Source organism: Pholcus phalangioides, unplaced genomic scaffold (assembly GCF_987345545.1).
Source record: "Pholcus phalangioides strain wild (caught in Gottingen) unplaced genomic scaffold, Ppha-v1.0 ptg000016l_1, whole genome shotgun sequence".
Taxonomy (NCBI): domain Eukaryota; kingdom Metazoa; phylum Arthropoda; class Arachnida; order Araneae; family Pholcidae; genus Pholcus; species Pholcus phalangioides.
Genome location: NW_028301609.1, coordinates 13384749 through 13411980, shown reverse-complemented (window position 1 = coordinate 13411980; position 27232 = coordinate 13384749). Strand labels below are relative to the sequence as shown.

Here is a 27232-nt window from a genome sequence, read left to right as displayed (position 1 = left end):
TTAAATTAGGACAAAATTACCACATTTATCGCGGATTCGTCAAACAAAGATCATCCGAATTTCTCGCCAATCGCTAAGGGAATAAATATGCACAAGAATATAAAAAAGTCCGACGGAATTATTACGAGTAAAAAAATTTGTGAATATTAATGGCAATAGAGGCCAAGAATGACTTAATCGATGGTTGCTCGATGGTTGTGTATGATTTTTCAGTGCTGCCATCAATTTTTCAGAAGTGAAGTGTAATGATTGAATATTTGTACCGTTTGTAAGCCTGTTGCTCTCTGTGGAAAGGCTTTCCAATGGGGAGATCGACTTACATTCGCGCCTCGAAGTTGGGAACCACAGAAAAACAGATTTAGTCGACCAACATTGCGGCGCCAGTGAGCTTGGAACCCGGGATCTCGCGATTCGAGTCCGTCATTATGACCACTCGACCACCACAGCAGTGCTACAGCAGATGATGAATCCTACTTTATACTCGTATACGTAAGAACGAAAGAGAACAAGCAGGTAGGTGAGGGTGAAAAAGAAAAATCTACTTCGTACCTACTATTTTATCTGAAAACATGTCACAGATAAGAGTGAGAGGATATAGTACAACAGATAAGTATATCTCATATATTTATCAATTATATAGTTTTCCTTTCATTTGTTTTTTTCTTACTTTTCTACTTTTTTCCTCTTCCTTCTCCTTGCTTTTTCTAGAATGCGGTTAAATTAGGACAAGGTTACCACATTTATCGCCGATTCGTGAAACAAAGATCATCCGAATTTCTTGCCAATCGCTAAGGGAATAAATATGCACAAGAATATAAAAAAACTCCGTCGGAATTATTACGAGTAAAAAAATTTGTGAATATTAATGGCAATAGAGGCCAAGAATGACTTAAAAAATCCCGCAACCCGAGAGTGTTAGTGACGTCATTCAAACAAAACATGATCAAGTACAGCCATTGGTACAGCACGGAACAAAGAAACAGGAAAAAAAATGGCTAGTTTCTAGAAGCTGGAGGAAAGGAAAAGAAAAAAGTGAAAAGTTTTTATAGATATCCGCCAAGAAGCGCAAGAATCACTGAGTAGCCAACTATTGTGGGTTTAATAATTGCATTTCGGTCCTAATTTTTTTTCTGGTTTTATGTGTTTCTGGGTGAGATGAATGTCTTACATTTTATCATAATGTTTTGAGGATGACACCTTGCACGTGCAATATGAGCTCAGATAATCGAATTCTAAACTGACGAAAAGAAGGGAAACAATAGCATAATGAGCTTGTCCGCTAGTTTATGCAGTTCTTTCCTCATTTTAGCAATTTTTTAAATGAAATATCTCGGTGAATATTGTGCTTAGAAACGTGAAATGTTTTTGTCGGCCTCTCGAAACACAACAATAATTTCACAATTGGATTTTCGGGACGGGGTGACCTAATGAAAAGTTGATATTTTCCATTGCAACTCCCTTCAACATGAATGACGTACCTGAGTTCCTGTATTTGCATTTTATCTTATGATTGCATTTTTAATTGAGCGAGTAGCTGGATTTTAGAAATATACGACATCCATATTTGCCATTGGCATCTTTTCCGAAGCCACCTCGTTGGGCATTTTGCTTATTATGGCCTGGTACTTGCATCTAATCTACACGGTATTTGAATATTTTTTCTTCCTGGAACTATTCCTTTTAAGATCAACAATTCGCCAGAAATTAGCGAGCAAGGGACTTGACTGTTCACCCTGTCTATCTAAACTGATCTTACGGATGCGATTGCTGGCGATTCCTCTCATCGCCAGACACCCCAACCGTCCTCACTCATCTGCATCCTGCTAGCACACTCGAGTCCCTCCCTTCCACCCTCATGTCGGTAATCGCAGAATCCTTAGTGAGAGATGAATTTCATTAAAAAATGAGACCTCACCAACCTGCTCCAAACACCAAAAAGGATCACCAGCGATGTGGACTGTTTGGTTCGTTGCGAGACAAACTGACGGTCGAATTTTATATTGGCAAAAGGGAAACGAGTCCCCTAATGGATCTCCCACCTCCACCTACACAAAATTCAGTTGTCGTATCCACAAAGAAAACAAGAGTGACATCTCCTTCGCCGCGAGTTAAAAAAGAAACTCGACAGAACCCATAATACCCTCCTCCCAGCGACTCTGTAATCCAAGAGAGAGACAATTTCTCTTCCACGCCGCATCCAACACCTCATCTTGAAATTACACAATTCTAGATGGTTCGTCGTGAAAACAAACCGATAAACGGGAAACCTGGAGACAAGGTCTACCAGATTCTCGACATCTAGAACAACCCACCCTTACGAACCACCCTTTTGTCTAAACTCTTTTCCGAGACGATAAATTAATGATAACTTGAGAGTAACACCCTTTATATAATATTTTTTACATTCTTTGGAGCCAACAGCACAACAATCGAATATCAGTTTCGTTTCCGATTGTTGACTTTAAACAGTATCGGCATGTATTATCTTAGAATAACAATAAATTTCGTCAAACTTCCAGACAACAATGGAGGCCGCTGTGGCGTTTGAGTGGGTGGTCACACTGACGAACTCGAACCCCCCACCGTTGCTACAGCTGCGGTCGGCTGAAGTTGGTTTACTGTGGTTCCCGCTTTTGAGCCGGGAATGCTAGCAGAGGAGTATTTATGATTTTGTCGCGGCCCCTCTTTCACACCAATCATACCAATCTGATTTTCTTGACCACTCATTCCTTGAAATCGCCTTCCTGTGTGAAAACCCGCTGGACCCTTCCCTACCCTTGCTACTACGCCTGCATTTCTGTCGCTTTTTTTATCCTCACATGCTTCATGGACCCCCACATCCTGGAGCAGGGCCTCTATGTTTGTATTTTAGGCTACTCCCACCCCCCTACAAGCCAGAATTTCCGCAAACCCTTCTATAGGGAATTTATAGCAATGAAAAAAAAAAAATTATGGTAATTTTCCCAAGCTCTAATAGCCCTATTCTTGTGGGGGAGAGGTAGGCATGCTTGCTCATTGTTTTGGGGGCTCTTACATGGCCCCGTCCAGAGTTGGGGCTGACAGGTCTCGAGCCTTGAGGAGTGGGCAATTACCATCACTTTTTTTTCCATGCTATAAATTCACTGTGGAAGGGCCCGTGGAAGTCTGGCATGGGGACCCACCAAAGCTACCAGCCTAGGGGCAATGCCCGAGTGGCAAGATGCTCGTCTTCCACTGTAAAGGTAACCGTCAAGGTCCACGGGTTCAAATCCGTGCAAGAACACCAAAACAAGTTCTTTAACTACCGAGCCTGGGGCGACCACCGATATAGATAGTGCTTTCATTCCCCATCCAACTCTACTGGTTAGAAATTGTTGTATGGCGAGGTATGACTGTAGTTGGTGTGTGTTGACGCCCCTAGATGGCAGCAGCATACCGTTAGCGAGCGGCCGTTGCCTTGATGGCTGCGCGCGCAACGGAGTATGATCACCGCGATCAACCCGACAACAAGGCGGCTCATGTATCGTTTTCCCTCTCATGTTTCAATAAATTCAGTTAATTTCATCTTGAATTGCCCTTAATTATCGATGGTTCGTTCAGCGGAATATTCGACGCTAGTTACCAGAGACCCATCCTGAAAATCACGCCACAAGATCGTGAACATTTATGGTGCCGAAATCCGGGAAGAAAAACGCAACCAGCGACAGCGGTCTTCAGATGGAATCTTTGGTAAAGAAACGAAGTTCGGTGAAAGGCAAGATCACGCGGCTTTGCAACGTCATCAAGCCGAAGCTCAACAGCGATGATCTCCCACGGCATCAGTTGGAAATCCATCAAGATCAAGCCAAAGAACTGTGGACGGAGCTCAACGTCTTGCATGATGAAATCGTCATCTTGTCAACGGATGAACATCTGGAAGCCCACGAAGCGGAATTCGGCGATTTGGCAAGTCGGATCGACGATCTTCGCTTCAGCATGGCCCAAGCATCGGGATCGACGAAACAATCAGGTACTGTAAATTCAGAAGCTAGTTCCGTGCGCTTACCGAAAATTGAACTGCCTTTGTTCAGTGGCGAGCTTAACGATTGGTTGCCATTTCGCGATATGTTCACAACGACCATCGATCAAAATAAAAGTTTAAGTGACATTCAAAAGTTACAATATTTGAAACTATGTGTCAAGGGAAACGCCGCTCAAGTAATTCACGCGATCCCGCTCGCAGGGAGCAATTACGGCAAAGCATGGGCGCTTTTGTACGATCGATTCAACAACGAAACTGAGATTGTTCAGGCAAGTCTGGACAAGCTGTTTTCGCAATCGAACATCGCACATGAGTCAGCAACATGCCTACGTCGGCTTCTAGATACCACAAATCAGTGCCTGGAAGCTCTACAATCGCTGCAGCAACATTGGGACAGTATCCTGATCTACTTCCTGTCCAAGAAACTGGATCCGGAATCTTTGCGCCAGTGGTCTCTTCATTCGCTGGGGGATAAGAAACTTTTCACTTTCAGTGAGTGGCGGGAATTCATCGACAATCGGGCTCGCGCTCTTGCAGCTGTCAGCACAAGCAAATCATCAGGTTCAGCCAAGTCGAAGACGCAAGGTCACCCGACGAATTCATTCGAATCACGAAATCAGTGTTGATAAATCATGGTGTTTCTAGCACATGTGTGGTTTGCAAAGGAAACCACCCCATCTTCAGATGTTCGAAATTCCTCGACCAGAGTGTTTCAGCTAGAAAAGCAACGGTCGAAAAGCTTCGACTTTGTTTCAACTGTTTGGGATCATCACATATGGTTCGGAGTTGCTCTGCAGGACACTGCAAAAAATGCAACGGTTCACACAACACGCTACTGCATGAAGCGGATGTCGATACCACAAAGTCCCACAAACTTCATTGTTGACAGCCGAAGAGCAAGCATGTGAACAACACTTCGACACAACCCACACACGTAATTCATCGTCAGGCTTCCTTTCAAGAACATCGATGGAAAATTGTCATCATCCAGAGACGTAGCTGAGACACGACTTCTACAAAATGAAAGGCGTTGGAGACACCAGCCAGAAGCTCAGAGAATGTATCGTGAGTTCATGCAACAGTATGAGATTCTGGGACACATGAAACAGCTGGAGATGACAAGTGACAATCAAGACAAGTACTACCTACCTCACCACGCAGTTATGAAGCCAGAAAATCAAGCCAAGTTTCGTGTGGTTTTTGATGCTTCAGCAAAATCATCATGGGGTTTATCACTGAATGATAAGCTGATGGTTGGACCAACATTGCAAGACGATATTGCCACACTTCTTCTCCGCTTCCGAACTCACAAGGTCGCAATGACAGCCATGGCCCCCACATCCTAGAGCAGGGCCCCTAGGATGGGACTTTTGGCGGGCCCCCAGACCAGACTTTTCATGGGCCCCTTTATAGTGAATTTATGGCGTGAAAAAACAAAAAAAATGATGAAAATCGTCTCGGGCCCCAGGGCTGGAGCCCTGTCAGCCTCCCCCTTGTGGGGGCCATGATGACAGCAGATATTGTCAAAATGTATCGTCAGATACTTGTTCATCCGGACGACGCGAAGTACCAAACAATCTTGTGGAGGGAATCGCCAGATATACTCATCAAGGAGTATCAATTGCTGACTGTGACATACGGAACTGCATCAGCACCTTACTTAGCTACCAAGTGCCTGCAGCAGTTGGCTGAGGATGAAAAAAAAAAGTTTTCCAGAGCTTCTGCCATAGTCAAGCAGGATTTTTATGTAGACGATTTGCTCACTGGAGCAGATTCAGTCGAGGAAGCTATTCACATTCAGCAGGAAATCATTAAACTTCTTCAAAACGGTGGATTCGTCATAAAAAAGTGGGCATCAAATGAAGAAGACGTTCTTGTATCGCTACCGAATGACTTTCGTGCGACAAGTACTACGTTCGAAATAGAGACTGACATCAAAACTTTGGGCATTTTATGGAAGCCAAAGGATGATGTATTTGTTTTCAATTCAAAATCACCACCGGTAAATATGCAACAGTGGACCAAGCGCTCTGTTCTATCACACATCTCCAAGGTGTTTGACCCACTTGGATGGCTGGCTCCTGTTGTAATCAATGTCAAAATTCTAATACAAGAAATGTGGAAAGCTGAACTGTCTTGGGATGAGAAATTGCCAGAGAACATTCACAATGGATGGACAGTATTTTATGAAGACTTCAAGCAAGTGGAGGACATTCAAATTCCAAGATATATGATGCAAATCTCTTCACATATGTTAGAAATTCACGGTTTCAGTGATGCATCAGAAAAGGCGTACTCCGCGGTTGTGTACATTCGAACAGTTTCCAGTGATGCAGTTGCGAAGGTTCAACTAGTAACAGCAAAGACACGAGTAGCCCCTATGAAGCCAACAACCTTGCCTCGACTTGAACTTTGTGGAGCAGTGCTGCTTGCAAGACTCATCAAGTTTACATGCAATGCACTACGTCTAGTCAACACAAACATATGGTGCTGGACTGACTCTACAATTGTTCTCGCCTGGCTCTCTTTACATCCAAGCCGGTGGAAGACGTTTGTGGCTCATCGAGTTATAAAAGTTCATGAGCTTCTCTCTGAGGGTCATTGGAATCACATTGATGGAACCAACAATCCCGCTGATTGTGCGTCACGAGGAATACCGGCCGACAAATTGAAGGCATTTACCCTATGGTGGTATGGTCCAGAGTTCCTTTCCAAGCCAGGTCAGCTAGCAGACATACCTGTGTTGTGCTGCTCCGTGGATGAAGTTTTGACTGAAGAGAAGAAAAATATTTCTTGCAACCAATCTGTGTTTGTTGGTATTGCACATGACATGGAAATTATTGACAGGTTTTCCTCACTTACTTCTCTTCAGCGAGTCACGGCATATGTCTTCAGATTTATAGACAACTGCAAACTTGCTGCACCTGAAAGGAGCACAGGGTTTCTTACCACTCAAGAGCTGACACACGCATTATATACATGGGTCAGGAGAGTTCAAGAAGTAGAATTCAAATCAGAATTGTCTTCGTTGAGAAAATCAGGAACGCTACCTTCAAACTGCAATATTCTTCGGTTGAATCCATTCATCGCCGATGATGGAATTATCAGGGTGGGCGGAAGATGGCGACATGCACATTGGTTGGGAAGTCACCGACATCCAATTCTTCTTCCAAAAGAGCATCATTTCACTCAGTTGATTATCCAGCATTATCATACAATGCATTTGCATGCTGGACCTCAACTTCTCCAGTCTTGCATCCAACAGCAATTCTGGATTGTTTCTGGAAGAAGTGTCATCCGGCAATTTGTGAGAAAATGCATAACCTGTGTTCGCTATCGTGGCGTAACAGCTCCTCAAATCATGGGCGATCTACCGGCTGCGAGAGTAACACCATCTCGAGCATTTCTTCACTGTGCTGTCGATTATGCAGGACCTTTCACCATCAGGATGTCAAAGGCATCTCGAGCAAAACCATACAAGGCATACCTGGCACTTTTCGTATGCTTCTCAACCAAAGCTAAGCATTGTGAAGTTGTAAGTGACTTGTCAACAGAGACATTCATCGCCACTCTGAAAACGATTCATTTCCAGGAGAGGAAAGCCGAGTGATATATACAGTGACTGTGGAACTAACTTCGTGAAAGCTGACAAGGTGCTGAGAGAGTTTGCTCGTCTCTTTTCATCTCGCACTCATAACGAACGTGTTTCCAGTGATCTCACCGATGTCGGAGTAAACTGGCATTTCAATCCTCCAGCATCTCCTCACATGGGAGGTCTTTGGGAAGCTGGAGTGAAAGCCGTGAAATACCATCTCAGGCGAATCACTTCCAACATACAGCTAACATTCGAAGAGCTGTATACCTTGTTGTCACAGATTGAGGCATGTCTCAATTCTCGACCTATCTGTGAACTTTCAAATGATCCAAACGACGTGTCTGCTCTCACTCCCGGTCACTTTCTCTTAGGTGGTCCGTTGACAGCATTGCCCGAGCCAGACTTCACACAAACAAAATTCAATCGTCGCACCCGTTGGCAGTTGGTACAGTGCCTTCTGCAACATTTCTGGAATCGTTGGAGAGCTGAGTATCTTACCCAGCTACAGCATAGAAGTAAGTGGTTGAAACCAAAAGAAAATCTCGCTCTCGGTGATCTCGTTCTAGTGAAAGAAGATCGTCTACCACCCTTGCAGTGGAGACTTGGTCGAGTGACAGAGTTGTTTCCGGGATCCGACGGGATCGTCAGAGTTGTCTCTATCAAAAGGATGGGACATTTAAGAGAAATGTACAAAAACTTTGTCGTCTACCAGTTGACAACTAGTATGACTGCTCAAGGTTATATCATATATCACATTTTTTAGATTTCATGTACAATAGTATATGTTTCTGCGCATCTATACAATTTGCATATATATATATATATATATTTTTTTTATAATTTTCATATGCAGCTGCCATTGTATTTCATGTAAACATGTCAGTATTGAAACGATGTTTCAAGGTGGGCGGCATGTTGACGCCCCTAGATGGCAGCAACATACCGTTAGCGAGCGGCCGTTGCCTTGATGGCTGCGCGCGCAACGGAATATGATCACCGCGATCAAACCGACAACAACGCGGCTCATGTATCGTTTTCCCTCTCATGTTTCAATAAATTCAGTTAATTTCATCTTGAATTGTCCTTATTTATCGATGGTTCGTTCAGCGGAATATTCGACACTAGTTACCAGAGACCCATCCTGAAAATCACGCCACAAGATCGTGAACAGTGTGCTATAAAGTAGCCTAGGGGCACTCCTCCGGGATGTGGGGGCCCACATGCTGGAACACATTATTTTTGTTCTGAACTGAAATGGTCCCTTTCTCTCCAGGGTACACTTTTGGTCGTTCACGTGCTCTAACGCATCTCTCTTTCTTTTGTTCGCTCACTCACATGGTTCCTTGCCCTCCAGGTCACTCTTTTGTTCACTCACTCACATAGTTTCTTGTCCTATAGGTCACTCTTTCGGCCATTCGCATTCTTGCACAAGCTATGTGTCACTCACTGACGTGATTTGCCCCTCGCTTTCTCAAGGTGATCATTTTGGTCATTCGTGTACTTACACACGCTCTAGGTCACTCTTTCGGTGATTTAACAAATTCACATGCTTAGACACAATCTAGGCTATAACAGATAAGTATATCTCATATTTATCTATTATACTGTTTTCCTTTTTTACTTTTTTTCCTGTCCCTTCTCCTTGCTTTTTCTAGAATGTGGTTAAATTAGGACAAAATTACCACATTTATCGCGGATTCGTCAAACAAAGATCATCCGAATTTCTCGCCAATCGCTAAGGGAATAAATATGCACAAGAATATAAAAAAGTCCGACGGAATTATTACGAGTAAAAAAATTTGTGAATATTAATGGCAATAGAGGCCAAGAATGACTTAATCGATGGTTGCTCGATGGTTGTGTATGATTTTTCAGTGCTGCCATCAATTTTTCAGAAGTGAAGTGTAATGATTGAATATTTGTACCGTTTGTAAGCCTGTTGCTCTCTGTGGAAAGGCTTTCCAATGGGGAGATCGACTTACATTCGCGCCTCGAAGTTGGGAACCACAGAAAAACAGATTTAGTCGACCAACATTGCGGCGCCAGTGAGCTTGGAACCCGGGATCTCGCGATTCGAGTCCGTCATTATGACCACTCGACCACCACAGCAGTGCTACAGCAGATGATGAATCCTACTTTATACTCGTATACGTAAGAACGAAAGAGAACAAGCAGGTAGGTGAGGGTGAAAAAGAAAAATCTACTTCGTACCTACTATTTTATCTGAAAACATGTCACAGATAAGAGTGAGAGGATATAGTACAACAGATAAGTATATCTCATATATTTATCAATTATATAGTTTTCCTTTCATTTGTTTTTTTCTTACTTTTCTACTTTTTTCCTCTTCCTTCTCCTTGCTTTTTCTAGAATGCGGTTAAATTAGGACAAGGTTACCACATTTATCGCCGATTCGTGAAACAAAGATCATCCGAATTTCTTGCCAATCGCTAAGGGAATAAATATGCACAAGAATATAAAAAAACTCCGTCGGAATTATTACGAGTAAAAAAATTTGTGAATATTAATGGCAATAGAGGCCAAGAATGACTTAAAAAATCCCGCAACCCGAGAGTGTTAGTGACGTCATTCAAACAAAACATGATCAAGTACAGCCATTGGTACAGCACGGAACAAAGAAACAGGAAAAAAAATGGCTAGTTTCTAGAAGCTGGAGGAAAGGAAAAGAAAAAAGTGAAAAGTTTTTATAGATATCCGCCAAGAAGCGCAAGAATCACTGAGTAGCCAACTATTGTGGGTTTAATAATTGCATTTCGGTCCTAATTTTTTTTCTGGTTTTATGTGTTTCTGGGTGAGATGAATGTCTTACATTTTATCATAATGTTTTGAGGATGACACCTTGCACGTGCAATATGAGCTCAGATAATCGAATTCTAAACTGACGAAAAGAAGGGAAACAATAGCATAATGAGCTTGTCCGCTAGTTTATGCAGTTCTTTCCTCATTTTAGCAATTTTTTAAATGAAATATCTCGGTGAATATTGTGCTTAGAAACGTGAAATGTTTTTGTCGGCCTCTCGAAACACAACAATAATTTCACAATTGGATTTTCGGGACGGGGTGACCTAATGAAAAGTTGATATTTTCCATTGCAACTCCCTTCAACATGAATGACGTACCTGAGTTCCTGTATTTGCATTTTATCTTATGATTGCATTTTTAATTGAGCGAGTAGCTGGATTTTAGAAATATACGACATCCATATTTGCCATTGGCATCTTTTCCGAAGCCACCTCGTTGGGCATTTTGCTTATTATGGCCTGGTACTTGCATCTAATCTACACGGTATTTGAATATTTTTTCTTCCTGGAACTATTCCTTTTAAGATCAACAATTCGCCAGAAATTAGCGAGCAAGGGACTTGACTGTTCACCCTGTCTATCTAAACTGATCTTACGGATGCGATTGCTGGCGATTCCTCTCATCGCCAGACACCCCAACCGTCCTCACTCATCTGCATCCTGCTAGCACACTCGAGTCCCTCCCTTCCACCCTCATGTCGGTAATCGCAGAATCCTTAGTGAGAGATGAATTTCATTAAAAAATGAGACCTCACCAACCTGCTCCAAACACCAAAAAGGATCACCAGCGATGTGGACTGTTTGGTTCGTTGCGAGACAAACTGACGGTCGAATTTTATATTGGCAAAAGGGAAACGAGTCCCCTAATGGATCTCCCACCTCCACCTACACAAAATTCAGTTGTCGTATCCACAAAGAAAACAAGAGTGACATCTCCTTCGCCGCGAGTTAAAAAAGAAACTCGACAGAACCCATAATACCCTCCTCCCAGCGACTCTGTAATCCAAGAGAGAGACAATTTCTCTTCCACGCCGCATCCAACACCTCATCTTGAAATTACACAATTCTAGATGGTTCGTCGTGAAAACAAACCGATAAACGGGAAACCTGGAGACAAGGTCTACCAGATTCTCGACATCTAGAACAACCCACCCTTACGAACCACCCTTTTGTCTAAACTCTTTTCCGAGACGATAAATTAATGATAACTTGAGAGTAACACCCTTTATATAATATTTTTTACATTCTTTGGAGCCAACAGCACAACAATCGAATATCAGTTTCGTTTCCGATTGTTGACTTTAAACAGTATCGGCATGTATTATCTTAGAATAACAATAAATTTCGTCAAACTTCCAGACAGCAATGGAGGCCGCTGTGGGCGGTTGAGTGTGCACAGTGACTGACGACCGACTCGAACCCCCCCCCCCCCCCCACCGTTGCTATTGCTGCGGTCAGTGAAAAAGTCTAGCACACAGAGAGCAACAGGCCTACACACACAACAACACAAGTGTTCACCACCCTCCACTCATAGTTAGAAAAATTTATGGCAGATGGAAGGACTGCACACAACAAACATTACACAGAAACAAACTTCATGTCAGGTTTCACTACACATGCATTGCAACATGTACCAATTTGTTAGAATTTCCGCAGAGAAATATGGACGAGGTGCATTTTTCAGTTCAGTAGCTGTCCACCAAACAATTAATGTTTAGTCGGCCGTGCTTGGCAAGTGAAAGAATGGTGTGTGTTTTCTATTGCTTAAAAAGAACTTCTGACGTAATATTACGTCAGAAACATTTTACCGGTCAAGGTCTATTCACACACATACGTCACGGCCCGTCGCAAGTTGAAAAAAACAACATTCTTGTTGCCTCAATTTTACAGTCTTTTTCATTCACATTCATCAGGCGCAGGGTACGCAGAATCCGACCCGTCTCAGTCTGAGTGGCGTCATGTTTCGGTTTCTTTGGAAGCAAATTTTTGAGGAATCGGACGACCCCGCTTGAGCCAATTTTTTTCCGAGTTTTAAGTGAATTGTATTTTTTTTCTCGCTCCTATGCTCATTTGCTCATTGACTTGTTCATTCACTACTTCTGTGCTCACTTGCTCATTCACTACTTCTGTGCTCACTTGCTCACTGATTTGCTCATTCGCTCCCTCCTATGCTCAGTTGCTTGCTGATTCACTTATTTGCTCACTCCTACGGTTACTTGCTCAGTGATTTGCTCATTCGATCATTCCTATGCTCATTTGCTCAGTGATTTTCTCATTCGATCATTCCTATGCTCATTTGCTCAGTGATTTGCTCATTCGATCATTCCTATGCTTATTGATCCACTTATTTGGTCACTCATATACTCACTTGATAACTTATTCACTCTCTCCTATGCTCACTTGATACCTTATTTGCTCACTCCTATGCTCACTTGATACCTTATTTGCTCACTCCTATGCTCACTTGATACCTTATTTGCTCACTCCTATGTTCACTTGCTCATACTGATTTGCTCAGTTTTTTCACTCCTATGTTCACTTACTGACTGATTCGCTCACTTTTTAATCCTATGCTCACTTTCTCACTGATTTGCTCATTTTTTCACTCCCATGCTCATTTGCTCACTAACTTACTCTTTCACTAACTTTTGCGCTCACTTTCCAACTTATTTGCTCAATCACTACTCTTATACAAATACAAATACAACACCACAACAGGCAAAATGCCCAACGAGGTGGCTGATAAAAAGATGCCCATAAAAATATGGATGTCATATGTTTCAAAAATACAGCAACCCAATTAAAAATGCAATTAATACAAATTATAAACAATATATACACATGATAAAATATTATACAATGCCCATAAAGAATACTTATGGTTGTCTTACTCTAAGAATGGATAGCTTCTCGATTTACCCCAACATGTTTATCGTATTTCTTTTTAAACGTGGCAATTGTGTTACAATTTACTACCTCTGGGGGTAAGCTATTCCATTTATTAACAACTCTATTAGAGAAGAATTCCCTGCGACACCATAACCTTGCATTGTCCCTCACCAATCGATACTGGTGTCCTCTTGTAAAAGCAGTCGATTGGCGGTGTACTAAAAGTTCATGGTCCATCCTATCCATCCCATTGAAAATTTTGAACACTTCGATCATATCTCCTCGACACCTGCGTTCATCCAATGTAAACATATTCAAAAAATGAAGTCTTTCTTCATAACTCAAGCCCTGTGTGCCAATAAGGACACGCGTAGCTCTTCTCTGCACCCCTTCAACCAAGTCTACGTCCCTCTGTAGGTATGGTCTCCAAAACCTTACAGCATACTCCGGTCCAGGACGAACTAAGCCTCAAAAAAAACGGAAGAATGACTTTAGGAGAACGCGAAGAGACCTTTTTGAAAATGAGACCAAGCATTCTATTCGCTTTTTTGACCACCGCTGAACAATGTTCAGAAAACCTAAGTCGCTCGTCAATGAGAATTCCCAAATCGGTGACCCTAGTTGCATCCGGGATAGTGACACCATTCAACTCGTAAGAGAACCGTGGGTTGTTCGAACCAAAATGAGCGACTATGCACTTATCTACGCTAAACGTCATGCTCCATTCATTTGCCCATGCTGCAATCCTGTTTAAGTTGGTCTGGAGCAATTCCCATTAGCTTCATATCATCTGCGAATTTGCTAGTAATCCCATCGATACCCTGATCGAGTTTATCGATAAAAAGTGAAAAAAGTATGGGGCCAAGGATACTTCCCTGAGGAACTCCATTTATGCTCACTTGCTCACCGATTTGCTCATTTGTTCACTCCTGTGCTCACTCTCTTACTAACTTATTTGCTCAATCACCACTCTTATGCTCACCGATTTTCTTATTTGCTCACTGTTACACTCACTTGCTCATTGATTTGCTCACTCCAATATTGATTTGTTTATTTTCTCCCTCCTATGCTCACACGGCAAATTTTTGAGCAAGTGAGCACGACAGTAGTGAATGAGCAAGTTATTGAGCATAAGGAATGAGAGATCAGTTAGCAAATTAGTACTGACTTGCTCCTGATCCCACTCACTAGCTATAGTCGTTGGATTGCCTGTCGGTGAATTGCGCGGCGGTGACTGGGACCTCAACGACACTGAACTGATGTGTGTGAATAGACCTTTAATGTTGTGTCGGACTATCAAATAACTGTGGTCCGCGTAATGCGTAATATTCATCATAATATCAAGTGTTTTCTCTCGCTTAGTCGAGGTATAAGCTCGAAAAAGATAACTTCAGGGCAAGGCCGTAGCGAGGGGGGGGGGGGGGGAATTCGGGGGGTCTGGTCCCCCCACCCCCCGAAATGTGAAAAGATGACCGAAAAAAGGGGAAAAAGATGGGCAAATTTATTGTTCTATCACTTTGGTTTCCCCTCTCCCCCGAGGTGGGTAAAAGTGGTCCCCCCCGGAACAAAATCTCTGGCTACGGGACTGCTTCAGGGACAAATGTATTCGTGATTGGATGAAAAAAAAAATCTATGGAAATGAAATACTATGGTGCCATATGTAAAAAAAGTCGCGTTTTTTTTCCTCATCCCTCGAAACAATGCGTCGATGTTTCCGGGAAAATATTGCGAAAGTTCGATTGGAATCAGTATCGGACTGGGATTCAGTTTTTGGAAAAAGCTCTGATTACGAGAAAGAGAGGAACAAAAAAGGAGAGAGACACGCCTATATATATATATAAGGAGATGCAAACAAATCACATCATTCTATCATTCACGACGGTAATTTCGTGCTGGCTGTTGTCGTGCGAGACCTCTCTTGGCATTAATTGTAAGTTTGTTAACTAGTTTTACTTCTTTTTTTTTTTTTGTATAATAGCTCTAGAGAGCAAAATGTGTTTCTCTTTCCATTTTGCTTTTTACCCGATGGACTTCACTTACAAAAACACCGAGGGGACCGACGAGCAGCGTTATGCCATGTACTATATGGCAGGGGTCTCCAACTTTGCTCCAAGTTGCGAGCACTGCTTATGCTTATCATTGGAGCCCGGATTATATGCACTAAAAAAGTGGCAAAATATGCTCTAAAAATATGCAAATATGCACGTAAGGGACCGTTCAAGTATTACGTAAGCAAGTTTTTAGCCATTTTTGACCCCCCCCCCCGTTAGCAGAAGTCAGCAAAACGCTGACCCCCCCCCCCTTGTCAGCAAAATTTCGTCATCAGCTCTGCCCTTCTGAATCCAAACTCATATTTTCATAAAGGGTGGTTGCTGACGTAAGCATTATTCAATCCCCCCCCCCTCCCTCCTTGTCATCAAAAGTCAGCAAATAGGAAACCCCCTCCCCCCATCGATGATGACGTAATACTTGAACGGCCCCTAAAAATGCTAAAATATGCACTTAAAATGCCAAAATATGTACTTACTAATGCAAAAATAAGCACTTAAAATGGCAAAATATGCATTAAACACCCCAGAATAGCGCTAGAAATCTTGAAAAAGTAAAAAAGTCCGAAATATGTACAAAAAAAAAGAGAAAATATGCATTAAAAAAAACCATGCAAAAAAAAAAAGCAGATGTGTTTTCGAAAGGCATCTTTTCTATTTCTTAGTACATATGTACTTCATTTACAAAAAAATATCTCCTCATATATGTACATATATATACCGCATATGCAAATAACTTCTACATGTTTTTTATTCAGGCATTTTTTTAGTTTGTAGTAGCTGCTCAATAACGAAAATACTAGTAACAAAAGAATTTAACACTTTGACATATCTCTAGAAATAGCCTTACAATAAAAGTATGAGTTAGTACAGTATAGTATAGTATATAGAATTAGTATTAGTATAGCCTTACAATAAAGTATTACAATAAAATTCGAAAAATACTTCATAAATATGTATTAATTCACTAAATTTCACTGCGGGAAAAAAACCGATGTTATTAAAATGTTATGAACAATATTTATTTGAAAAATTATAAAAAAAAATTGAGTGAGTCAAAAGTATGCACTTATACTGAAAATTCTTTGATTTTATGTATTTATATGCATTAATGCTAAAAGAAGCCAAAATATGCAAATGCAGATATGCGTATAATCCGGGCTATACTTATTAAACAGAGGGCCCCACCTTACGGCAAGGGACTCCTCCCCTTGTGAGGGCCATGTATAGGGGGGCTTCCACGATAAGATCTGACACAATGATTCATGACAATATGTTTTATTGGAGGTAGTTCCTAAGCCTTCTTTTTCATTTTGAGACGGCAGTAGGGACATCATTATTATTATTATTTGCTTGGATAAATATTCAAATATTTTTTGAGTTACATAGAACAGCCTTTTTTTTCACAATTTTTTGAAGTACGACACCTTGGGACCCTTTCCTTTTCAGTTCAAAGGATGGTGATTATAGTGTTAAGCTAGGGCCACACTCGCGTCCAGCCTGGCCCAATACATTCCAAGGTTGATCATGGGCGATATAAGTGTGGTCGCTCCACAAGACTGATCGAACAGACCGACCATGATCTTCCAGCTTCATTTTTTTTTTCAAACCAAGCACAACTCAGGTCTATCGCCATAGGCAATTTACTACCTAGCGAGTTGTGCCGGAAGTGTAAGTACCTAACAGTCTGAGTGCGTATCTAGTGTTGTGCCTGATTTTTCAGTGCTGCCATCTATATCTCAGAAGTGAAATGAGTGATGTGTAGTGACTGAATATTTGTACTGTTTGTAGGCTTCTTGCTCTCTGTGGAGCGACTTTTTAACGGGGTGATCGGCTCGAAGTTGGGAACCACAGAAAACCAACTTCAGCCGACCACCACTGTGGCGACGGTGGGGCTTGAACCCGGATCTCCGCGATGCGAGTCCGTCACTATGACCACTCGACCACCACAGGGGCAAAAAAATTCCTATCGCAGTCGGTAGGATTCCTTCCAGCTTCATTGCAACAGCAGCGAGTGGGGGAAGAAGGCAAACATTGGTAGCAAATATTTACGAATGACTACTGAACAAGGCTGGATATGGTTGTGGCTCTGACAATGTGCGGGCAATGAATATGAAATGAATCGATTTCCCTTTAAACGCAAACTATTTGTATTCGATTAAGAATTAAGTTTATTAGGTATATAGAAAATCATATATGCGAAATTGAGTAGACATTTTCCCCTAACATCTTGTTTTCCGTCGGTTTCTCACCTGTAAAGTTTGCGAACTACGATTACAACAGGAAAATACTAGCGGATCGAAGCTCACGGGAAATTAAATGCGTATTGAAGATGGTAAGTTCAATGTTCGGCGTTGGTTTCAAGTCGCAAGAAATCTTCCACTTCCCTTCGGCTAAGAAAACCCTGCACCTCCGATCTTTTCCAAAGCAGTACCGACGAGAGGTTTTTGCATTCTCTCATCACTCTCTTCACAACGGGGTCACACACGTCACTATCCCCAAAGATAGTTATCTTTTTCAGCCTCGGATCGGGATTTTCAAGCAGGTAGGCTTCCAGAACCGAGTCCAAGTCCCGTCGTAAGACGAATAATTTGATGGACGTCAACGTACGCCTCCATTTGATGATGGCCTTTTCTACACACTTCAAACTGGAATAATCCAGGTTATCATTCATGACACGAAGATCTCCGACTTTCACCGACGGAATCATCGACATGCGGCCCAGTGTAACTTTCTCGCAATCCGTTATACGGAGACATTCCAGATCTTCGGCGTTCTTCAATATCGAATGCAAGTCCATCCCGTTGAAATCGACTCCGCTGGCTGCGAACTCGACGATTTCCTTGAATCCGTTGTGGCGAGGTCCCAATTCCGAAAAAATTACGTCCAGGTTGTTGATGCTGAGCACTTGTAGTTTTGGACATCCGATCATGATTTCGTGAAGTGGAAACCGAGCTCGAATCGGATCGAACTGAGATCGGATCGAAAAGCGATACATGTTTCGAGACCGATATTTTTCTGTTGCCACGGTAGAATGAACGCGAAATTCTTCCAGCGAGGGGCAGTGATCGGCGATCATCGGAACGAGGGCGTCGTTTCCGACAAGAAAAATGTTGCACAGCTCAAGTCTCTTCAGGTTCGGCCCACGGACGCCCAGGAGCGGTCCGAGCACGTCTCCCGGAATTAGCAAATCAGCCTCCTTCCAAAACCTCGCCGAAAAGCTCAACTTCTCGATATTCGGACAGTGTTCCGCCAAAACCACCATCGAAGCCCTCGACGTAGAGTTCAAAGTGAAATGAAAGTCTCTGAGGTCGGGACAGTACTGGATGAGCTGGGACACACGGTCCAAGTCCTGAGAATAGTCTGCGTATGAAAACTGGAGTTCCCGTTCGAGGGTTAGCAATCCCCGCTCACCCAGTTTCATCATTTCATCGTATCTCCAAAGATCGGTCATCAAGACGTCTTTCCATAGCGAAGCAGTCGGATGAATGGCGTTCCACCTCTTGCAGACCAACGGGATGTTCCTTAAGAACTCTCGATGTCCCTCCGTATCGATGTAGAAGGAGAAGATGAACACCAACAGCTCCGGAGGCAGATCGTCGAAATGGTTCCTATCTTCTTTGTCCTCCATACTCAGGCAATCGGAATCGGCAGCTCGTGTAAATTTAGGCACATGTTGCTTACATGAAGTGACTAGCGTAATATACTTCTATTTCAGCCAATATTTCGCCATTTGGAAAATGATTGGAAGATTTATACGAAAAAAAAAGGCGGCCTAGGTAACGGCCGGAATGAGCTTCCGATGTGTGGAAGTAAAATCGAACGGAAACCAAATAGATCCGAATAAACCAATAGAATCAAACTTGGTTAACCTCTTCGCGACCACGGGCGTATTATTACGTCCAAACACCAATAGAATGCACTCAATCACTGTGTTTTCTTTCCTCTGTCTTCCCCATCGCGAAGCTTTATAGCAACCCTATTATCACGATTATCTGTTTATCCACGGAAGTTGATTTTTTTTCTTCCCTTCCTTTCTTTATACTGTATTCTTCTACTATATACATGCAGAGCGAAAGGGAACACTTAGGATGATGGTGAAAAGAAGACTAAAAAAACCCTCTCTATCTATATTATCTATTCTACTTTTACATTTATTTTTTCTCTCTTTCACCCCTTCCTTCTTTTTCTAATGTGCGATTAGGTTTTGACAAGGTTACCATATTTATCGCCGATTCGTTAAATGAGGCTTTTTGGATCACGTGACATTTTGAGGGACATACAAGGTAACCAATATGGTGGTGACTTCCTGTGCGATTCATGAAAGAATCAAATCTAAATTAAAGAAAAATATAAATGAATCGTTTTTTCTTCTTTTTAACGGGAGCTAGAAATTTTGAATTTTTTTTTTAACTTCAAGTTATCGATCGGCCTGTTTTTCCTTCAAAAAATGCTTGATTAAAGCTATGGTTCTTCAATGTAATTTATATGGGCCTGGCCTATAATTAATTTAAAAACATCCTAAACTGTATGGATTGATGCAATTGGATAATATAAGACAACGCGGAGACATTAATTCTCATTTTCGTGCTTGAGAAGAATAAAAATTTGAAATCAATGTTATTGCATGCATATCCATCTCAAAAGTGGGTCTCGCTCGTTATTTTATATTTAATTTTCTAGGCTTCGTATCTCTAAGCGAACTCCATATTTCGAAAACCAAAGACTCAATTCCATTTTTAAAATTATTGATGTGACGGAAAACCCCACTAAATTTCCGCATTTCTACGCTAAAATTGGCAATTTTAACATTGGTCTCTATGGGGATCATCCACTGTACTTCCCTCAGGAGTGATGCTGATGATGATTATGACGTCTATTCGAAAAGCTTCATAGAAATAATCCCAATTTCTTGCGGAAACCTTGTACGTGAAGTAGTTAAATCGAAGTCTAATGTCAGTGGGGAAAAAGTTCAAATTGTCCTATGAAATCTATCTAATCCTGTATCCGTAAAATGACTACAAATTGCAACTTAATCAGCATTCAAAAATCGGAGGAAAGTTCGGAGAGAACAGCAAAAAACTAGCGGACAACGCTTCTTTCCCCTCGTTTATGCTGTCCTTTCCCAACTTTAATTCGATTTTTGAATTCGAATATCTCAGCGAATCACTTAGAAACTTGGTATTTTTCTGTTGTCCTCGGGAGAGAACAAAGCAACAACTTTCTAATTGGAAGTTAGATGACACAGAGTGACCGTATAAAAATTTAGATTTTTTTTTTTTTTTAAATCTTGTTACACACTGTATTTTCACTCTTTAAAAAGAGGTACAGGGTGATTTTTGAACGCCTTTTAGGCATTTTTTGAACTGGAGTCATACGTACACGACCGACGGTTGATGAGTTAAAAGCCACATTAGCACTTGCAGGGACACCCTGTATAATTGTGATCTAAATGCTGCTACATAATCCCACTTTTTCTGCAATCTGCATGACCATGTTCAAAGCGTGATTTACCGAAACAGTTCATAATCATACGTTATGGAACTGTTTTCCAGAGTTCGCTTATCGTTCTCATGTTATCAAAGGAAGGATGTACTTTCACTAACGCATTGCGCCAAAATTCTGAACTTTTTCCAATACTTTCCACAGTACTCTTTTAGGCCGGCATTACACTATAAAAGTTTTAGAAAAGTTACTTTATAAAACTTGAAAAATGCAGCCACTAAGCGCACCGGTTACATTCGCTCGATGCTCTTATTGGTTGCTTTTTTTTTTCTTCAAGTTTTTGTAAAATGTATTTTATCAAGCTTTTAAATAGTGTAATCCCGGATTTAAGCCGGGTTTCCCTAGGAATAGGTTTTTTGCGCAGCGTGAACCGAATTAGACAATTTCGCGCCGGCAGAAACGTGTTGCATAATCACGCTACGCGTTTTGTGTTTTCCTAGCGCGGCGCATCAGATCAGGGCGGCTATACTATAGCATATGGCCTTGGCATCAGCTACTCTGTCGTCTGCATGGTCCGGTTTGAAGGGAAGGGAAAGAAAACACAACAAAAATGAAGAGAAAATCGGTGAGACGCAATTGACTCCTCCAGAAGCAGTCAGCCAATAACGCCCGACGTAAAGCGCTGTCGTGAGCCGCGTTGCGCTCTGTAGGAAAACAGTCATGTTGCTTTTCTTATTGGTGAGTGGACGGCGTGTCAAGCTGGGCGGATCACGTTGCGCGCGGCACAGGAAACCTGCTCCAAGGAAAATACGGCTTTAGGGATCATTCCAGTATTACGTCAGCATCGGGGGGGGGGGGGGTTGGATTTGCTGACTTTTTGATGACAAGGGGGAGGGGGGGGGGTTTGAAGGTTGCTTACGTCATCGACCACCCCTTTTTGAAGATATGAAATATTCTAAGCTACTGACGGGGGAGGGGGGGGGGTCAAAAATGGCTGAAAATCTGCTTACGTAATACTTGAGTGGTCCCTCATTAATGACGCCAAAAGGATTCCGATTTTGAATGTAACAACTTGATTCTATACCGGTTGAAATCACATTTCACGCTTGAGTGATTCGTAAATATGCTGAGGGTTATTTGAGTGATCTGGAATTGTATCGAAAGTTACTTTAGTGATTTGGGGTTGCGCCACGGGTCACTTAAATGAGCCACGAATCGCTCAAGTGCTCTGGAACTGTGTCCTGTAAGTATATACCGCGGGTCACTCAAGTGATTTAAGTAGTCACTTGAATGAGATCTGAAAAAATGTGCAGCGGGCCACTTGAGTGACCTGGAGACCACGGGTCACTTAAATGATCTGTAAACGTATCATGGGTTGCCTTACACGTTGTTGAATTATGCCACGGTGATTTTTAATTTGCTGGGGGGGGGGTCACTTAAGTGATCGAAAAAGTACAGAGGGCCACTTGAGTGATATGGAGATGTGTCACGGGTCACTTAAATGTGTAACATATAAACGTGTCACGGGTCGCTTAAATGCTGTTGAATTGTGCTTCGGTAATTTGTAAACACGCTGGGGGTGGGGGGGTCACATAAGTGATCTAAAAATGTGCAGCGGGACACTTGGGTTTTTTTTATCGTTCCACGGGGAAAAAAAATTCGAGTGATTTTTAATTGCACTTTTACGATGAAGTAACCATATGCCACGGGCTACTCAAGCGATGTGGAACTACAATGCGGGTCACATAATCACATCTGGAAATGTGGACTTAAATCGCTTTTAAAAAATTAGCTTTGGGGTCACGGGTCGCACCAGATGACTCCATGGGTTGAGCATGTATAGGATAAATCGGGGGTTTCAACCTGTCACAGACACGGCGGGCCAAATTAAAACCCCCATGGCGGGGGCCAAAGGGGGCCAGCTTCCCACGAAGCTGGCGGGACACCAACTCATGCAATTTAGTGACATCCTAATAAAAGGGGGCTAATGGCCCCCCCCCCCGAGCTAAGCAGGGACAAAAACAATTGAAGACTTTTATATATATTCAGTCGGAAATTATTTCTTTTAATAATTACCCATTTTTGATTAATTAGTTCTGAAATGATTATTTCACCGATTATGTCAAAAGTTTTTCATTAATTACTGATTAAATTAGTTCTGAGGTTAGTTTCAATCTGAAATCCCTTTAAATGATTACTTAATTATTTATTGTGATAATTCTGTGAAATTATTTTATTTCTAAATATATCTTGAGATCATTTCTTTGAATAATTATGCAATTATTCTTTTGCTGTTTGAGTAATAATTTCTATCAGAAATTACGAAATTATTTCTCCCATTGATTTATAAGTTGTTTTTTTTTCACTAATTTTTTGAAATTATTTGTTTCAAAAATTTCAAAACTATTTCTATCGGGAATTATCAATTTTCATCAATTCTGGAATTATTTCTTTCATTTATCGTGGAATTATTTCATTCATTTATAATGGAATTATTTCATTCATTTATAATGGAATTATTTCATTCATTTATAATGGAATTATTTTTTTCATTTATAATGGAATTATTTTTTTCATTTATTGTGGAATTATTTCATTTATTTATAATGGAATTATTTTTCATTCATTTATAATGCAATTATTTCTTTCATTTATAATGCAATTATTTCTTTCATTTATACAATGGAAAATTCTTTCTTTCATTTATTTTGGAATAAATTCTTTCACTTATTCTAGGATAAATAGTTTTCAACCATTTCATGAAAATGATCGGCGGGCCACGACGAAAACCTCCGAAGGGAAAATGTGGCCCGTGGGATCGATCATACATATACGGTATGATCTGTCCTAAATTGGACTAGAATGGGAGAAAGGCGGGGCCAAATTTGTGTCGCCCCCAAGGCAGCAAAACCATAAATTCGCCTCCGATGACGGGTCGAATTTTAGACTGTTTCCCACAAACGTTAACTTGAAAAGTAAAACAAATATATAATCATGAATGGTTTTTTTTCCATCCCAGGAACGCGCATGGACTAACTGTGGCCGGAAGGACCAAAAAAGTGACTGGACGAACCTCATCTTCCTGTGATGTATGCACCGTTCCTGATAGCAGCAGTCTTGTCTGTAGCCGGAGCAGCGATCGCCGAGGACGACGATCGCAGACCGATCTACTCGATCGGGCACATGGTGAACTCGATCCAAGAGATCGGGAAGTTCTTGAGCATGGGCGCGAACGTCTTGGAATCCGACGTGGCGTTCTTCGAAGACGGTACCGTGAACATGCTCCACCACGGCTTCCCGTGCGACTGCGGTCGCTCCTGCGATTACGGGGTGAAGCTGCCGGACTACCTCGACCACCTGAGGAGAGTCACCGATCCGGATGCGGAGGGCAATTACCGCGACCAGCTGATAATGCAGTTCTTCGACATGAAACTCGGGGCGGTCGGTGACCGGACCAGGGCCGGTTCGGCGATGGCCGACGCAGTTCTGGATCACCTGTGGGCCAACGTCACCGGCGACTACAGAATCAAGGTGCTGCTGTTCATATACCGCGTCGAACAGAACGACACTTTCGTCGGGTTCGTGGAAAGGTTCAAGGAACGAGGCGTCGAGAACCTCCTGGAGCACGTGGCTTTCGACGGAGGACTCGGTGACATCCGCGCCACGAGGGAGATGTTCCAGCAGAACCTCGACATCAAGTCAGGCATATGGATGGGGGATGGCGTCACCAACTGCTACAGCTTCGTGTATCCGGACGGTCGGCTGAAGAACGGACTCCGTGAGAGGGATTCCCCGAGCGGATTCATCGACAAGGTCTACCACTGGAACATCGACTCGAGGAGGAGGATCCGGAGGGATCTCGAACTTGGAGTCGACGGTTTCATCTCGAATAGACCGGATCACATCAGGCGGATTCTAGCGGAAGACGCTTATTCTTCTAAAATGCGATTGGCGACACCACGAGACGATCCGTTCGCCAAGTTTGCGACGTCTGTCAGTTAGATCAGTGTTTCTTAACCCCCCACTTTTTGATCGTCATTTTTATATACATGCATAACTAATACCTCACACCGCAAATTACTGCCGAACCGTTGATCTTAGAGAGGCATACTTCCAATTAGAAAAAGTATCCAAATGAAGTAATAGAAACGTCGTTCCTGTTGCAAGGGGTTGTATAGTTATTGAAATTCAAAAACTGACTTTTTATACGGACACCCTGTCCTCAAAAACCTAATTAGAAAGTTGTTGCCCTGCCTCTCCCGAGGTAAACGAAAAAAAATTCTACGTTTCTAACAAGGAAAAGGTCTCAAGTTGTCTTCTGTCTTCAAAAAATTATGAAAATTTTTTAGTACATTAACCCCTTTGCTTACAAGCGATTTGCATCAAATTTCGATGATCTCCATTTGACGAATCGGTGATAAATATGGTAAACTTGCCACGTTAGAAAAAGGGAAAAAATAGAAGTGGGAAAGGAAGGGGAAAAACAAACAAATGCAGGGGAGTAAAACAGTACAACAGATAAGTTGATAAGAATGTAGTTACAAAAAAGTTGGATTTCTCTTTTCACCCCTCACCCTCTGCCTGTTCTCTTCCACTCTTATAAGGAATACATGATATGTGGGGGGGGGGGAATCACTATCAGGGTATACAGAAAACTAACATTGGAAAAAATTATAGGGTTGCAACAAAACTTCGCTGTGAAGAGAGGAAAGAAAACAGAGTGAACTTGTTTGAATTTATTCCATCGGCGTTTGGACGCAATAGTACGTCCTTGACCGTAAAGTGGTTAATCTCACCTTGAAACACAAAGAAACAAAAAAATTAACGGTGGAGTGCAAATTATTAGACACAGTTATTAAAAATGACAATTGGCTACTCATCGCCTTTCGAGCTTCTTGGCGACATCAATAAAAAAAATTATTTTCACACTCTTTGTACATTTTAGCTCTCCCCGTTTTCTTTTTCTCTGCTGTACTTGATCCGTAGCCCCTAAAAAGGACTGGTTCTTAACCCTTTTTTTCCTTCCCGCATCCCAGTGCAATGCAGGGCCGTCTTAAGAGCATCGTGGGCCCCCGGGCCAAGTGATTTTTCTGAGGCCCTACCTGGCAAATTCTCGAAGAATTCAATTATTCGTTTTTCTGAGACCCCCGGGTCGGGCCCATGCGTTAAGACGGCACTGGTGCAATGCGACTTATCTTTCCACATCCCTTTGGATAACGCGTATTTTAGTTTCAGTTTTGTTCTTTGTAACTTATTACATTAATTATCCATTAATTAATTCCTATGAATTCTTTTACTTATTAATGTCCTTTTCGGCTATAGATAATACAGTCGAATCCCGTTATAACGAACGCCAAGAGACCGGAGGAATCACTTCGTTAAAACGAAATTTCGTTATAAAGGAATTCCAGGTTACCTAGCATTGTTCCTATGTAAACATATTTGGCGGATTATAGGAAACTGTTCGTTTATATGAGATTTCCGCTATAACGGTATTCGTTAAAACAGGATTCGACTATATTTAATTTTGGCTTTATCTTTTTTTTTTGAAAATTAATTGAAAAACGAAACTAATTTTTCGACATTTTTCCTGAGACATGTTCACGACGGTATCAACTCTAAGCACAGCATGCTAATAACACGAGGTAGCTACGTAAACAAACAGCGAAATGGTAATACAGTCGACGCTCGATATAACGATCCCTTCGTCCGGTCGAAAACGGACGTTATATTGGGAAGGTGTCGTTATATCGAAAGTAAAATAGATATGATAGTTGTTCTATGAAAACATTTGGGAGTTTTATTCTACTGGTTGTTGCAATGGAATGGTCGCCATAACATGTGGTCGTTATAACGAACGTCGACTGTATTAAGTAATTGTTTTTTTTTCCTTCTCAACGGAAATGGAAAACAAGTGCGATCGCTAATCGGAAAAAGAAACTTTTACAACGCAAATTTCGAGGGACACATTTCTGCGAGCGGAAGCCGAGAGATGGCGTGTCGAAATATTGAAATGATTCATATTTTTTTAAGAACTGAAAAATTCGATTTTTATCATCATTTCAATTTTCCTGGATAATCAATCAACATGTTGTAAATTTGTTTCCCATCTCGCACTCCCAAAATGCTCTCAGGCACCAGTAAGGGTGCGTGCACTCCCTATTAAGGCTGTGCCCATAGCGGAGCGAAGAGGTACGAGTTCCAAAAATTGCGACTAGTAAGAAAAAAATGCATAGGAGTGAAGGGAGAGATGTCCACAACATGAGGAGGAAGATCAGAGGAAATGGCCAGAGGGGTTCTGATATGTAAGGGTGTGATGATCCCTCCACAGAAGGAAAAAAATAGGGAGAAATGGGCCAATCAACAGACAGGGAAAATCAGCAGATCGAGGTGGAAACAAAAAAGTTTGTTCGAACCGTGCACCTCGTTGAGT

General features: G+C 41.9%; 3 protein-coding genes and 1 pseudogene across 3 annotated transcripts; 3 read left to right on the top strand and 1 right to left on the bottom strand.

Moving 5' to 3' along the window:
- The first annotated feature begins 5528 nt into the window (after positions 1-5528).
- Positions 5529-7610, top strand: LOC149075096 (uncharacterized). Its single transcript, XM_089246019.1, has one exon. The coding sequence runs from the start codon at positions 5529-5531 to the stop codon at positions 7608-7610; it is 2082 nt and encodes a 693-aa protein (XP_089102145.1).
- Positions 7611-7767: 157 nt separating this feature from the next.
- On the top strand, positions 7768-8358 carry LOC149075095 (uncharacterized). Its single transcript, XM_089246018.1, has one exon. It carries the CDS (start codon positions 7768-7770, stop codon positions 8356-8358), a length of 591 nt encoding a protein of 196 aa, XP_089102144.1.
- Positions 8359-17695: 9337 nt separating this feature from the next.
- Positions 17696-18985, bottom strand: LOC149075094 (F-box/LRR-repeat protein 6-like). Its single transcript, XM_089246017.1, has one exon. It carries the CDS (start codon positions 18983-18985, stop codon positions 17696-17698), a length of 1290 nt encoding a protein of 429 aa, XP_089102143.1.
- Positions 18986-23955: 4970 nt separating this feature from the next.
- Positions 23956-24801, top strand: LOC149075093 (dermonecrotic toxin LruSicTox-alphaIC2 pseudogene; annotated as a pseudogene).
- Positions 24802-27232: the final 2431 nt, after the last annotated feature.